General features: G+C 50.5%; 1 protein-coding gene across 1 annotated transcript in view; it reads right to left on the bottom strand.

Moving 5' to 3' along the window:
• Nucleotides 1-11,963, bottom strand: part of FAT2 (FAT atypical cadherin 2) — a 97,124-nt gene that overhangs the window by 57,076 nt on the left and 28,085 nt on the right. The window contains exons 2-5 of the mRNA XM_004697097.2: nt 8,308-11,590; nt 4,535-4,870; nt 1,448-1,475; nt 652-655 (exon numbers count right to left, since the gene is read on the bottom strand). Coding sequence (XP_004697154.1) covers nt 652-655; nt 1,448-1,475; nt 4,535-4,870; nt 8,308-11,569 — 3,630 coding nt within the window. The 5' untranslated portion in view covers nt 11,570-11,590. The remainder of the gene's footprint in view (nt 1-651; nt 656-1,447; nt 1,476-4,534; nt 4,871-8,307; nt 11,591-11,963) is intronic.

The raw sequence follows: 11,963 nt of genomic DNA, 5'->3' as shown, positions 1-11,963 counted from the left end.
CTCCCTGCTGGTTTCTTTCAACTGTATCCACCAGTCACGATCCTGCTCAAGTAGCCTTCCTGCGCTATTTTCCCCTTCTCTCCTGCCGTAACATCATGAGCCAACGCTTACCGACCACTCATGTGCCAGGCGTTCTCCTAAATTACAGTGTCTCCATAGGAAGTCACTTACTATTCCCCACCACCACCCATAGGAGATTATGATATCCATCTTGCTAGTTTGGAGGAAAAGAAAGTACATAGGAAAAGTTCGGCAGCTTTCCCAAGACCTCACGGTTCACAAGTGGTGAAACCAGGGTGTGCATTTGGGAAACTCACCCACCCAACAAGCTCTGGTTCATCTTCCCTCCCAGCCAAGGCTTGGGCCATGCTCTCCCCATCTACCACCTGCCTCCGTCTCCCACCTCCAGCTCAGCACAGCCACCCTCTGGTCCATGTGGCTGAAGCAGAGCCACCGCCTGAGCAGCTTCCTCCCTCCCCTCTTCCTCGACACTCACACTGGCAGGTCTGGCTTTGGAGGAGGCATGCTCCGTGCCCTGGCTCCACGGTTATTTCTCCCCAGCTCCCCATGCTCTGATGGCTGCAATGCCTCGAGGCCTGAGACCATGTGTTAGTTACCTGCACACTTCTGTGTCACACACAGTTTTGAAACCTCACTAAGGTCTTCTAAGTGCTTTCTGAGTAAATGAAGGACTTGGACTTAACAAAAATTATGGCTGCTAGTAGAGAGTCACTGACTTATTTAACTATTCCCAATGGCGCTCCTAGTGTATGCCAGGCACTGGGGCTATTATGGTGAGCAAAACTAAAGTGCACTAAACTGAACCAAAAAGTCAAGGTCTGTTTTTCTTAGGAACTAATCTTTGGGATAATAAATGGAATGACCACACAAATAGTCATACTATCCTAGTAGGTGTTATGAGCTCAGGAAAAACATCTTTAAGGAAAGAACAGCGGGAACCAAGATCTAAAAGATGAAGGGTGAACTAGGGAAAAGGTGATGCAAAGAGAGTCCGGGGAGACAGGAGTAGCACGTGCAAAGGTCCTGTACCAGGAGGGAGCGTGGACTCAGGAAGGTCCCATGGCTGCACCAAGAGAGTAGCAGCTGAGAGGAGCAAGCTGAGGCCAGCGAGGTTGGCCAGGTCCAAGTGAAGTCCAAGTTTGGGAGAGCTGGAAGGACCTGGCTTTATCTTGAGGCCACAAGGAAATCACCCCAGGTGTCCAAGTGGGGTGTGGGACCATCTGATGGTGATGCTGAAAAAGAGGGCCTGTGCTTTTTACTCATTTTCTTTTCAGAGTTGATTTAATGCTTTAAAAAAAAATCATTTTATTAGGGGCTCATACAACTCTTATCACAATCCATACATACATCAATTGTGTAAAGCACATTTGTACATTCATTGCCCTCATCATTCTGGAAACATTTCCTCTCCACTTAAGCTCCTGACATCAGCTCCTCATTTTTTCCCTCCCTCCCTGCTCCCTCCTCCCTCATGAACCCTTGATAATTTATAAATTATTATTTTGTCATAACTTGCACTGTCCGACGTCTCCCTTCACCCACTTTTCTGTTGTCCGTCCTCCAGGGAGGAGGTCACATGTAGATCCTTGTAATTGGTTCCCCCTTTCCAACCCACTCTCCCTCTATACTCCCTGTATCGCCACTCTCACCACTAGTCCTGAAGGGATCATCCACCCTGGATTCCCTGTGTTTCCAGTTCCTATCTGTACCAGTGTACATCCTCTGGTCTAGTTGGATTTGTAAGGTAGAATTCGGATCATAATAGTGGGGTGGGGGGAGGAAGCATTTAGGAACTAGAGGAAAGTTGTATGTTTCATTGTTGCTACATCGCACCCTGACTGGCTCATCTCCTCCCCAAGACCCTTCTGTAAGGGGATGCCCAGTGGTCTACAAATGGGCTTTGGGTCTCCACTCCGCTCTCCCCTCCCCATTCACAATGATATGAATTTTTGTTCTCATGATGCCTGATACCTGATCTCTTCAACACTTCATGATTGCACAGGCTGGTGTGCTTCTTCCATGAAGGCTTTGTTGCTTCTGAGCTAGATGGCCGCTTGTTTACCTTTAAGCCTTTAAGACCCCAGATGCTATATCTTTTGATAGCTGGGCACCATCAGCTTTCTTCACCACATTTGCTTATTCACCTGTTTTGTCTTTAGTGATTGTGTCAGGAAGGTGAGCATCACAGAATGCCAGTTTAATAGAACAAAGTATTCTTGCATTGAGGGAGTACTTGAGTGGAGGCCCAATGTCCATCTGCTACCTTAATACTAAACCTATAAATATATGCACATAGATCTATTTCCCCATCCTCATATATACATATATTTACATATGTACATGTCTTTATTTAGACCTCTATAAACCCTTTGCCTCCTAGTTCTTTCCTCTATTTCCCTTGACTTTCCTCTTGTCCCATTATCATGCTCAGTCTTCATTTGGGTTCCAGTAATTCCTCTTGGTTACATTATACCCTTGATCATGTCCTACCAGGCCTCCTACACCCTCCTCACCACCGATTTGGATCACTTGTTGTTCCCTTGCTTTATTTTTAAAGGTTGAAAAAGAACATGTTTTACTTTACAGTGTTTAAAAGTTTTCTGCTCTGCAGATTCAGAAAGACCGGGGACGTCTCTGCCCTATAGGGCCCGTTGCCAGCCCTGGTGTCAGGGAACTGTTGACAATAAACAGAGCAAGGCTCTGGATAAAGTTGAGAAACTCAAGCCTCAGGCAAGGGCTTTCTTCCCTGCATTGAAAAGGGAGGGAAAGGGCAGCTTGGGAAAAACCAGCTTTGAGCTGTTCCCCAGACTCCAGGGAAAGGCATCCTCCTTAGAGGAGGACTGATCCCTACCCTGAGGTCCAAGATCAATAGGAACAATTCCCAACAAATGGATCAGTACCTGCTGTACCATCCACTAGCGTCTGCCCCCAAACTCTCGGGCTCCCAGCTGCTCCTGATTTCCTGTTGTCTTGAGGTTGGGGCATTCCCTGCTTGCAGCCCACCTCTCTCCTTCCTCCAATCACACCAGAGTTCTGTCCTTCAGAGACAAGGGTGCTCTTGTGGACCTGAGGCGTAGAGGGTCGGGTTCAGAGGGGAGAAGGTCAGCCTCTCTACAATAAGGTTGCTGTTCATCCTGCAGGAGGCAGGCATGGGCCCTGAGAAGTAGTCAGCCCTGACACTGCCTCTCAGACTCCAAGGCAGCAGGAGCCAGGCAGGTAGCGCCAATAAGGAGTGCCACAATCGGGCACAGTGGGGCCCATGCGGTTAGAGGGCACGTGCCTGACCTATGTCAGGAGCGGCTGTCAGCGTGGGAATATGGAGTCAGTGCCGTCAGATCTTCCAGTGCTCTAGGAGCAAGCAGCGATCTGGAATTGTGTGTCTGTAAAATTTCCTAATTTTTTAAGTGTTGCCAATGAATTGGGGAAAAATAAAATTGTTCAGAGATTGTCTAAGGCCAACAAAACTCCTCAGCAGGCTGCATCTGGCTGACTACTGCTAGCTGTGACCACTGGACTCCTCCCATTCATTTGCCATCCTGGCCCCAGACCATTTGTGCTCAAGGACAAATGTCAAGGAGGTAGTTGCTTGGCTTGTTGTTGTTGCTAGCTGCCAATAGATTTCGTGGCAAGTCCAGGTCTGAATTGGTGTAACCCAGAGGGCTTTCCCTGGCTGATCCTCAGAAGTAGTTTGTTAGGCCTCACCTCCTAGTCCGTCTCAGTCTGGAAGCTCCCCTGAGACCTGCTCAGTGCCACACAAGCTTCCCCTGACAGATGGGTGGTAGCTATGTATGAGGGACACTGCTTGGCCACTGAACCCCGGTCTCCTACACAGAAGGTGGTGAGAATTCTACCACTGCCCTCGATTTGACTTCAGTGGGTTTTCTGATTGTCACCTCTCAGGGTCAGGCATGGAATTCACCTGGGACTAGGGGTAAGAGATTCTACCTGTGGTTTGGGGCTCAGTGGGGGTGTAGGGAATACGTGTCTAGGTGGGTGCACTGCAGGGGTCTCAAGTAGTCCCAGTAGGCAGTGTGGGTCTCAGGGCCCCAAGAAAAATGGAATTGTTTTTTCTTCATTTTCTGTGAAGATGGATTTTGCAGACTGTGGTGCTCAAATGGGAGCACACACCAGAATTGCCTGAAGGGCTTGTTAAAGCCAAGTTGTCAGGGGCTTATTCTCAGAGTTCTGATCCAGTGGGTCTAGGGTGAGACCAGGCAGATGGATTTCTAGCAGATCCTTAGGCGATGCTGATCTGGGACCTCACTTTGAGAACCACTGTTGTAGAGAGCCTGGTGGAGAAGTGATTACGCATTGGGCTGTTAACCACAAGATCCCCAGTTTGAAATCACCAGCTGCTCCCCAGAAGAAAGACAAGACTTTCTTCTGTAAAGCGTTAAGAGTCTCGGAAACTCACAGGGGCAGTTCTACCCTGTCCTATAAAGTCGCCATGGGTGGGCGTCAACTCAATGGCAGTGAGTGTGGTTTGGGGTCTGGTTGCACAGCTTCTCATCACCAAGCTTTCCAGGGTCCTTACCTGTGAGAGGATGGATAACAAAGAACCCCATGGGGTTCCCACTGGTGATGTTGAAGATCAGCTTCCCGTCCGAACTGGAGTCTGGGTCCCAGGCATTCAGCTGGAGCACTGAGGTGTTCAAGGGCGCGTCCTCCTGGACCGAGGGGTAGAACACAGGTCCAGACATCTGCGGAGGGTTGTCATTGACATCCGTAACCTCGATGTAGACTTCAGTGATAGAAGAGAGGGGCACAGAACCCCTGTCCACTGCCAGCACGGTCAGCCAGTAGTAAGATGCAAATTCTCGGTCCAGGGGAGTCAGTGTCTGAATCGCTCCTAGAGAAAAGGAATCACCAAATGCAATTTATGTTAGTGGCTTTTTAAAAACTCAGAGTGACTTTAGAAATCACCTTACCCAACACCTCCCACCCCCCACCTCTGAGTGTACTAATTAGTATTCTTTTTCTTTATTTTTTTTTGAAAGGAAGCCAATGGAGAGAGGCTGTTGACCATACAGTGTGGGAGGTGCTGAGTTCAACAAAGAGGAACTTTGGATAATCCCCTTCTGGTAGAAGCTCTCAGAGCCTGTCTCTGCTAAAACGGGCATATGTAGGATTCCCACGTTTATTTAACCCGAAGTCACTGAAGCCCACACTGTTAACTAGTGCCGTGCATGACTCCATCTGGGTAGCGTCCCTCTCCCTGTTTGACAGAGAGGGAAACTGAAGGAAGCCCCTTCTTGAGTTGACTTTTATTTCACCCTAGAATGGCATTTGATGTATTGAAGAGAGAGCACTGCCTCTAGAGGCAGATAGACCAGGATTTTAACCCTGGCTCGGCCACTTCTTGGCTCTGGGACATCAGGTGCATGACACCTACCCCTGAGAGGATGGCTTCCTTTTGTAAACGAGGTGATGCCTTTCAGGGTGTTGTGTGGTTCCAACAAGACACCACTTACAGAACATAGCACACAGCTTAGTGCGTAGTGCAAGGTCAGGCTGTGGTACTTGACCTACTTTCTCCTGACTCCCCCAACCCAGGTATCACTGGTTTGTGTCACACTCTGTCAAGAGGGGTTGCTATGACAACAAGCAGGTTGAGGTAGTGGTCACATGCTGGGCTGCTAACCATAAGGTCAGCAGTTGGAAACCAGCAGCCACTCTTCAGGAGAAAGACAAGGCTTTCTACCACCGTCAAGAGTCAGAGTCTTGGAAACCCACAGGGACAAGTCTGCTGTGTCTCACAGGATTGCTTTGTGTCAGAATTGCCTCACTGGCAGTGAGTTCTAGACGAAGATGAACCAGAAGGAAAAGCCTGGCAGTTAGAAATCAGCCGATGGAAATCCAACGGATCACAATGGTCCAATCAGCAACCGGCCTTGAGGACGGTGCGGTCCCGAGGATCACTTGGTTATCACTTAGCTCTGTTGTGTATGGGGTCCATGGGATTGGGGACCAATTCTTGACAACTCACAATAGCCACAGAGTGAGATGTTCTTACTAGTCAACCTGTCTTGTTGCTTGTGCCTCGGGGACTCCCTTGTGTCAGGGCTGAGAGCCGTGCGCCGCAGGAAGGTCAACAGCTGATTTCTCAGATGTAGGTCCTGAGTCTTCTCTGCGGATGTGCCTTTGGATGGGCTCAAATCCAAACCGTTTCCAGCACTCCAGGGTTGCCTCGCAGCTGCCTTACAGCTGCTTCCTTCAAGCTTCCGTCCTCAGATTCTGATGAGTACATTATCTCCATCATCTCCAGTTCACTCACATCACAACTGTGCTCAGGACCTTGGTCACTGTGGGCCAGAGCTGTTCCAGAGCCCAGGGCTCAACGGCGAGCATCAAACGCTTGCACCTTGAGCTCGCGCTCCTGAGTCACATTCAACTGGCAGGGCCTGTGGGGAGGGCAGGGCCCGTGTGCTCATAGACACAGCATGTCTCCGCGGAAGCTGCTTTACTCCCTCGACAGCTGGCAACTGAGACCCAGAAAAGGAGCTCGATGTGACTAAGACCATAGAGCAAGTAAGTGGGAAATGGAGACCAGAACGCCCTCCCCCCACAAGGCTCTCAGTGGAATGCCCTTCCCACTACGCGACACTGGCCTTTCCTCTTCGTGCTCCTTAGCTCTCTTCCAAGTGCCTGTCTCAGGGCATCACAAGTAGCAGGCACTCAGTCCATGTTTGCTGACTTGCACGGAGTTTTCTCTGACGTTATCAAGAAGAAAGAACTGGGTGCCATATTTTTGGAGAGCAATTTGGAGCTATCCATTCACGTGAGCATTGCATTACTCTTTGTCCCTGCAACTTCCTTTTTAAGAAATTTTCTCTAGGTACTTATGCATATGAATAAAATTATATGAACAAAGTGGTCATAGCTATAAAACAAAATAATGTCAAACTAATTTAAAAGAGTAAAAAAGATTTATACCCTGCCCCCATTATCATTAATGAGGAGCCCTGGTGGTGTAGTGGTTAAGCGTTGGGCCGCAATCTGCATGGTCAGCAGTTAGAAACCACCAGCAGCTGTGACGGAGAAAGACGGGCTTCCTACTCCCCTATCGGAAACCCACGGGGGCTGCTATAAGTCTGCATTGACTCAATGGCAGTGAGATGTATCATTATTTGAAAAAAAAAAGGTTCAGAATTGGTGACTGCTGTGCCCTTATAACAAAATAAACAATGCTAACATATAAAATACAGAAAGACTAAATAATAGATTATGTACCCAATTGTGAATAAGGATTCTATCTGAGGAGATGGAGCCAAGAGACAATCCTTTTTAATTATAAGGAAAAATTGACAGTTGGCATGTATTACTTTTATAAGAAGACTATATATATAACATGTTATATGTGTGTATTGCTATGTCTAATGTGTACATGTATATAATGTATGTGTGTGCATGTATAGACAGGCACACGGAGATATCCTGGCCCACCACAATGAAGCAAACATCACAATAAAGAGTCAGATGGATTTTATATTTCCTAGTGCAGATAAAGTTGCCCTTCTCTCACACTGTAGTCCATTAAAGGAGCCTTGGTGATGCCTTGGGCTCCTAACTACAAGGCCGGCAGTTCAAACCCATCGAGTGCTCCAGGGGAGAACGATGAAGCTGTCTGCTCCCCTACAGATGTATAACCTTAGAAACCCTGCATAGGGTTGCCATGAGTCGGAATTAATTTGATGGCAGTGGGTTTGGCTTTCGGGTTGACTGTATTTACCCAGTGAATACAAATTGCAAATTAAAAACAAACCCATTGTCATGGAGTCAGCCCTGGGGGTTACAGAGTAAAACTGAGCTCCTTGGAGTTTGCTTGACTGTGATCGTTATGGAAGGCCATCACCAGGCCTTTTTTCTGCAGGGCCACTAGACAAACGCATGGCCGCCATTGAGTCAATTCCAACACACAGCAGCCCTCCAGGAGGACAGGGCCGAACTGCCTCATGGGTTTCTGAGACTGTGACTCTGGATGGGAATAGACAGCCTTGTCTTTATCCCTCAAAGCAGCTGGTGGTTTCGAACTGCTGACCCTCTGGTTAGCAGCCCAACACATAACCACAATGCAACCAAAGCTCGTGTGTTCATTCAAACCCCCACCCTTTCAGTTAGTAGTCAAGCACAAACCCTTGTGCCACCCAGGGAACCTACAGGAAGGAGAATCCCCCTTCATTATTTCCTCCACGGCCTGCAGCCTGATTTCTCTCAGGGCAGCCCTTGATTTCCCTTGGGCTCTCCTGCCTCGGGCCTGGCGCGTTCATCCTCCCCAACTTCCAGTACCTGTGTCTTGGTTGATGCTGAAGGCTGAAAGGCTAGTGCCAGCCCGCAAGAAGTACTGGAGCTCCCCGTCCAAGCCACCGTCCTCGTCATGAGCAGCCACCACCATGACCGGGGTTCCTGATGGGCTGTTCTCTTGCACCTGGCCTTGGTGCACAAAGGAGGTGAACCGGGGAGGGTGAAGATTCTCATTCACATCCAGGACTATCACCTCCACGTGGCAGAGCGTCCTGCGGGTCAGGGGCTCCCCGCTATCACTGACCCACAGGCTCAGATTGTACCCAGACTGCCTCTCGAAGTCCAGCTCCTTCTCCAGAGTGAGCGCTCCAGTGTTGAGGTTCACCCCGAAAGTGCCCTGGGAGTCATCCAGCAGGATGTAGTGCACGTCGCCTGCAGGGCCCAGGTCAGGATCAGAGGCATCTAGAAATGTCAGCATAGTCCCTGGCGGCAGGTCCTCTGGGACCTTGAGCCTGCTCAGTTCTGTGAAGCACTGGGGAGAGTTGTCATTGACATCTTCCAAGGTGACTATCAGGTCCGTGACCGAGAAGAGCTGTCGGTCCTTCCTAGGCTGGTCCCTGGCCTCCACTTTGAGTATGTACTGAGGTTCCGATTCCCGGTCTAAGGGCCCTATGACGACCAGTTCCCCGGTGAGCGGGTGGAGGGAGAACTTCTCCGTGGGACTGAGCAGGGTGTAGCGGACCCGCCCGTTGTCCTCTGAGTCTGCATCTTTTGCTTTCAGCGTGGCAATTGTGCTCCCCACATCTGTGTCCTCCGAGATGGTTACCTGGTACCCACCAGCAGGAAATCTGGGTGCATTGTCATTGCAGTCGATCACAGTCACTGTCAGCAGCTTCCAGGAAGACTTCTGGGGCGTGCCTAGGTCATACACGGTTACATTGAGGATGTAGAAACTAGTGGCTTCGTAGTCCAAGGGGGCGGCCACACTGAGCAACCCTGTCTCTAGCTCAATGTCAAAGCAACCACCTTCATTGCCGTCTGCCACCACGTAGACCAGTTTGCCATTGAAGCCAGCATCGGGGTCAGTGGCTGCCAGGCGGGCCAGGGGGGTGTTCACAGGAACACGTTCGAGGATGTCGATGGACTGGGGGAAGTGGTCCTCAAACTGCGGGGTGTGATGATTGATCTGGTACGTGCTTAAGAACGTGAATTCCTCAGCACCAGACTCCTGGCTCTGAAGCCCAAGCGAGTGAAGAAGGACGGCCTTTGTAAACTCTGTCAAGACTCCTGTTTTATCACATGTCACAGGGACCTCCAGGCCAGGGGCCTTCACCACAGTAACATTTAAAGTGGTGGGCAAGGCATAGTATTTCCCATCGGAAGCTGTAATTTTCAGAGAGTACCTGGTAGGTTGGCCGGCAGTATGATTCAGAAAAGCCCGGTTGAGGGATACCTCGCCGGAGAAATGGTTGATATCAAAATATCCGAGCTCATTGCCAGACACGATCTCATATTTCAGATTCTGAAGCTCATCCACGTCTATGGCTGACACGGTCATCACAGATTTCCCCGCTGGCGAGTCTTCGGGGATAGACCCAGTGCAGTTGACTTCCTCAAACATGGGCTGGTTGTCATTTAAGTTCTTGAGCCTGAGAGAAACGGACACTTCCTTCACCCGGCGAAATGGGGACCCCCAGTCTGATGCCCACACCTGGAAGGTATAAATTCTTTTCATGAGCTCATAGTCCATGGGTTTAGAGGTGGAGATGACCCCCAGGTAAGGGTCAATAGAAAAGGGCACGGTTTGGGCACCAACAATGGAATAGGTGACTTGCCCGTTCTCCCCATGATCCTGGTCAGTGGCAGTCACAGTCAAAACACTAGTGCCTGGAGGGAGGTTCTCGTCAAAGGTGGCATCGTAGGAAGACTTGCTGAAGATGGGGGCATGGTTGTTACAGTCCACTACGTCAACGAGCACCATGGTGGAGGCCAGGCCCAGTGAGGTTCTGATGTGGAGCTGGTAGTGGGCTCCGGCTCGGAAGTCCAGGAACTTAGTGGTGGTGACTAGCCCCGTGTGCACATTCAGCTTAAAGCCCGCACTCTCTGAGGAGGGCTTTAGAACATAGCGCAGCTCGGGGAAGGCTGGGGTGACTTTCACCACCACCACCCGGCTGCCAGGAGGGGAGAACTCGCTAAGCTGCACTCTGTAGACAGCCTTCTCAAACTTGAGGGAAGCCAGTTTGGTGGGAGGTAGATGAAAGCCCCGGATCTGAGAATCAAAAGCCGGCTTGCTCCTGCTCCTGGCCTGGAGGCTAAGGTTGAATCCATGGAGGTATTCCATCCAGTTGATGTCTTTGACTGACACCAGATGGAACTCATTGCTCTGGGCATACGACTTGATGGCTTTGAAGTGCTTTCCAGGGTCACCACCCACAATGTCCATTGAGTCCATGTCAGCTCCTGAGCTGCCAGCACCCACCACTATGGTGGCATAGGTGTTATCCTCGTTACCATCAGGTGGCATCAATAACACCGAGGCAATGGCTGGGGGCTTCCGGAGCACAGGCTCCACCTGGATGACCAGCGCAGCCACGTTGCCAAACCCATTGCCCTCCGAGATTTTCCGCATGCGGTCGACAGCCAGCACCTGGAGCTCATACCGTCTTCGCCGGGTGACATTGAGCTTCCCAGCCACGGTCACCATGCCACTGGTGGGATGGATGGCAAACGTCTCTGACCTGGTGTGAAACGCATAGTAGAACTCAGCGTTCTGGCCCAGGTCAGCATCTGTGGCGCTCACCTTGCAGATGGGGCTCTTGAGGGGCGTGTCCTCAGAGATGGTGACTTTGTAGGAAGGCGGGGAGAAGAGGGGCTTCAGGTCATTCTGGTCCAGGATGTGGACCACCACTTGGGTCAGCGCTTCCAGCTCCGAGGTCTTCTCGGTGGCTTGGATGACGAGGGTGTAACTGTCTCGCACCTCCCTGTTCAGAAGAGCTGTGTTGCTGCTCTTGGTCCTGACTCTCAGAAAGCAGAAGTTGCCCACCACATACTCCTCGGTCTTAAACACGTTGGCCACATCCCCAGAGATGATCCGGTACCTCACTGCCCACTGGGGCTCGGCCAGGTAGATGCCCATTTTCACCGGGCTCTCTACGTAGGTCTTTGGAGCCGAGTTTTCGCAGATGGTGGTGTTGTAAAGCGGCTGGGTAAAGTGCCATGCGGAAGGGGAGAGAGTCCCCTCTGGGAGCTTCTCACAGGTCACACAGTAGAGAAAGAAGAAGGCAAAACCCAGCGAGGTAACACTCATGGTGGAAAGGTTCCTGAAACCCTGGGCATAAAAGAAGAAAGGATAAAAGTTAAGGAAGAAATGGTTCCTGCAGCTTTGGCTTCAAACAGGGGTGGGGGGAGACAAGTGTGCCCCCGCCCCCATGCACCAGGGGACATTTGGCAATGCCTGAGGGGATTTTTGTTTGTTGCAGACAGAATGCCACCACTACTCTATTGGGTGGAGGCCCAGGTGCCGTGAAACACCCGACAACGCCCAGGGTAGCCCTCACAGCAAAGGATTACCTGGCCCCAAATATCAACAGGGGCATGGTTGAGAAGCCTTGTGCTTGAAGAACAACAGACTAGTTTGAAAGCTCTCAGGAGCACCCAGTAGAGATGCTACAGTTCTGCCTACTAATGCCTCCCCCTGCCCC

The sequence above is a fragment of the Echinops telfairi genome, unplaced genomic scaffold, assembly GCF_000313985.2.
Source record: "Echinops telfairi isolate 266 unplaced genomic scaffold, ASM31398v2 ScPeMD7_7469;HRSCAF=8507_0, whole genome shotgun sequence".
Classification (NCBI taxonomy): Eukaryota; Metazoa; Chordata; class Mammalia; order Afrosoricida; family Tenrecidae; genus Echinops; species Echinops telfairi.
Note: the sequence above shows the minus strand (reverse complement) of the source record. Positions and strands in the feature narration are given on the sequence as shown.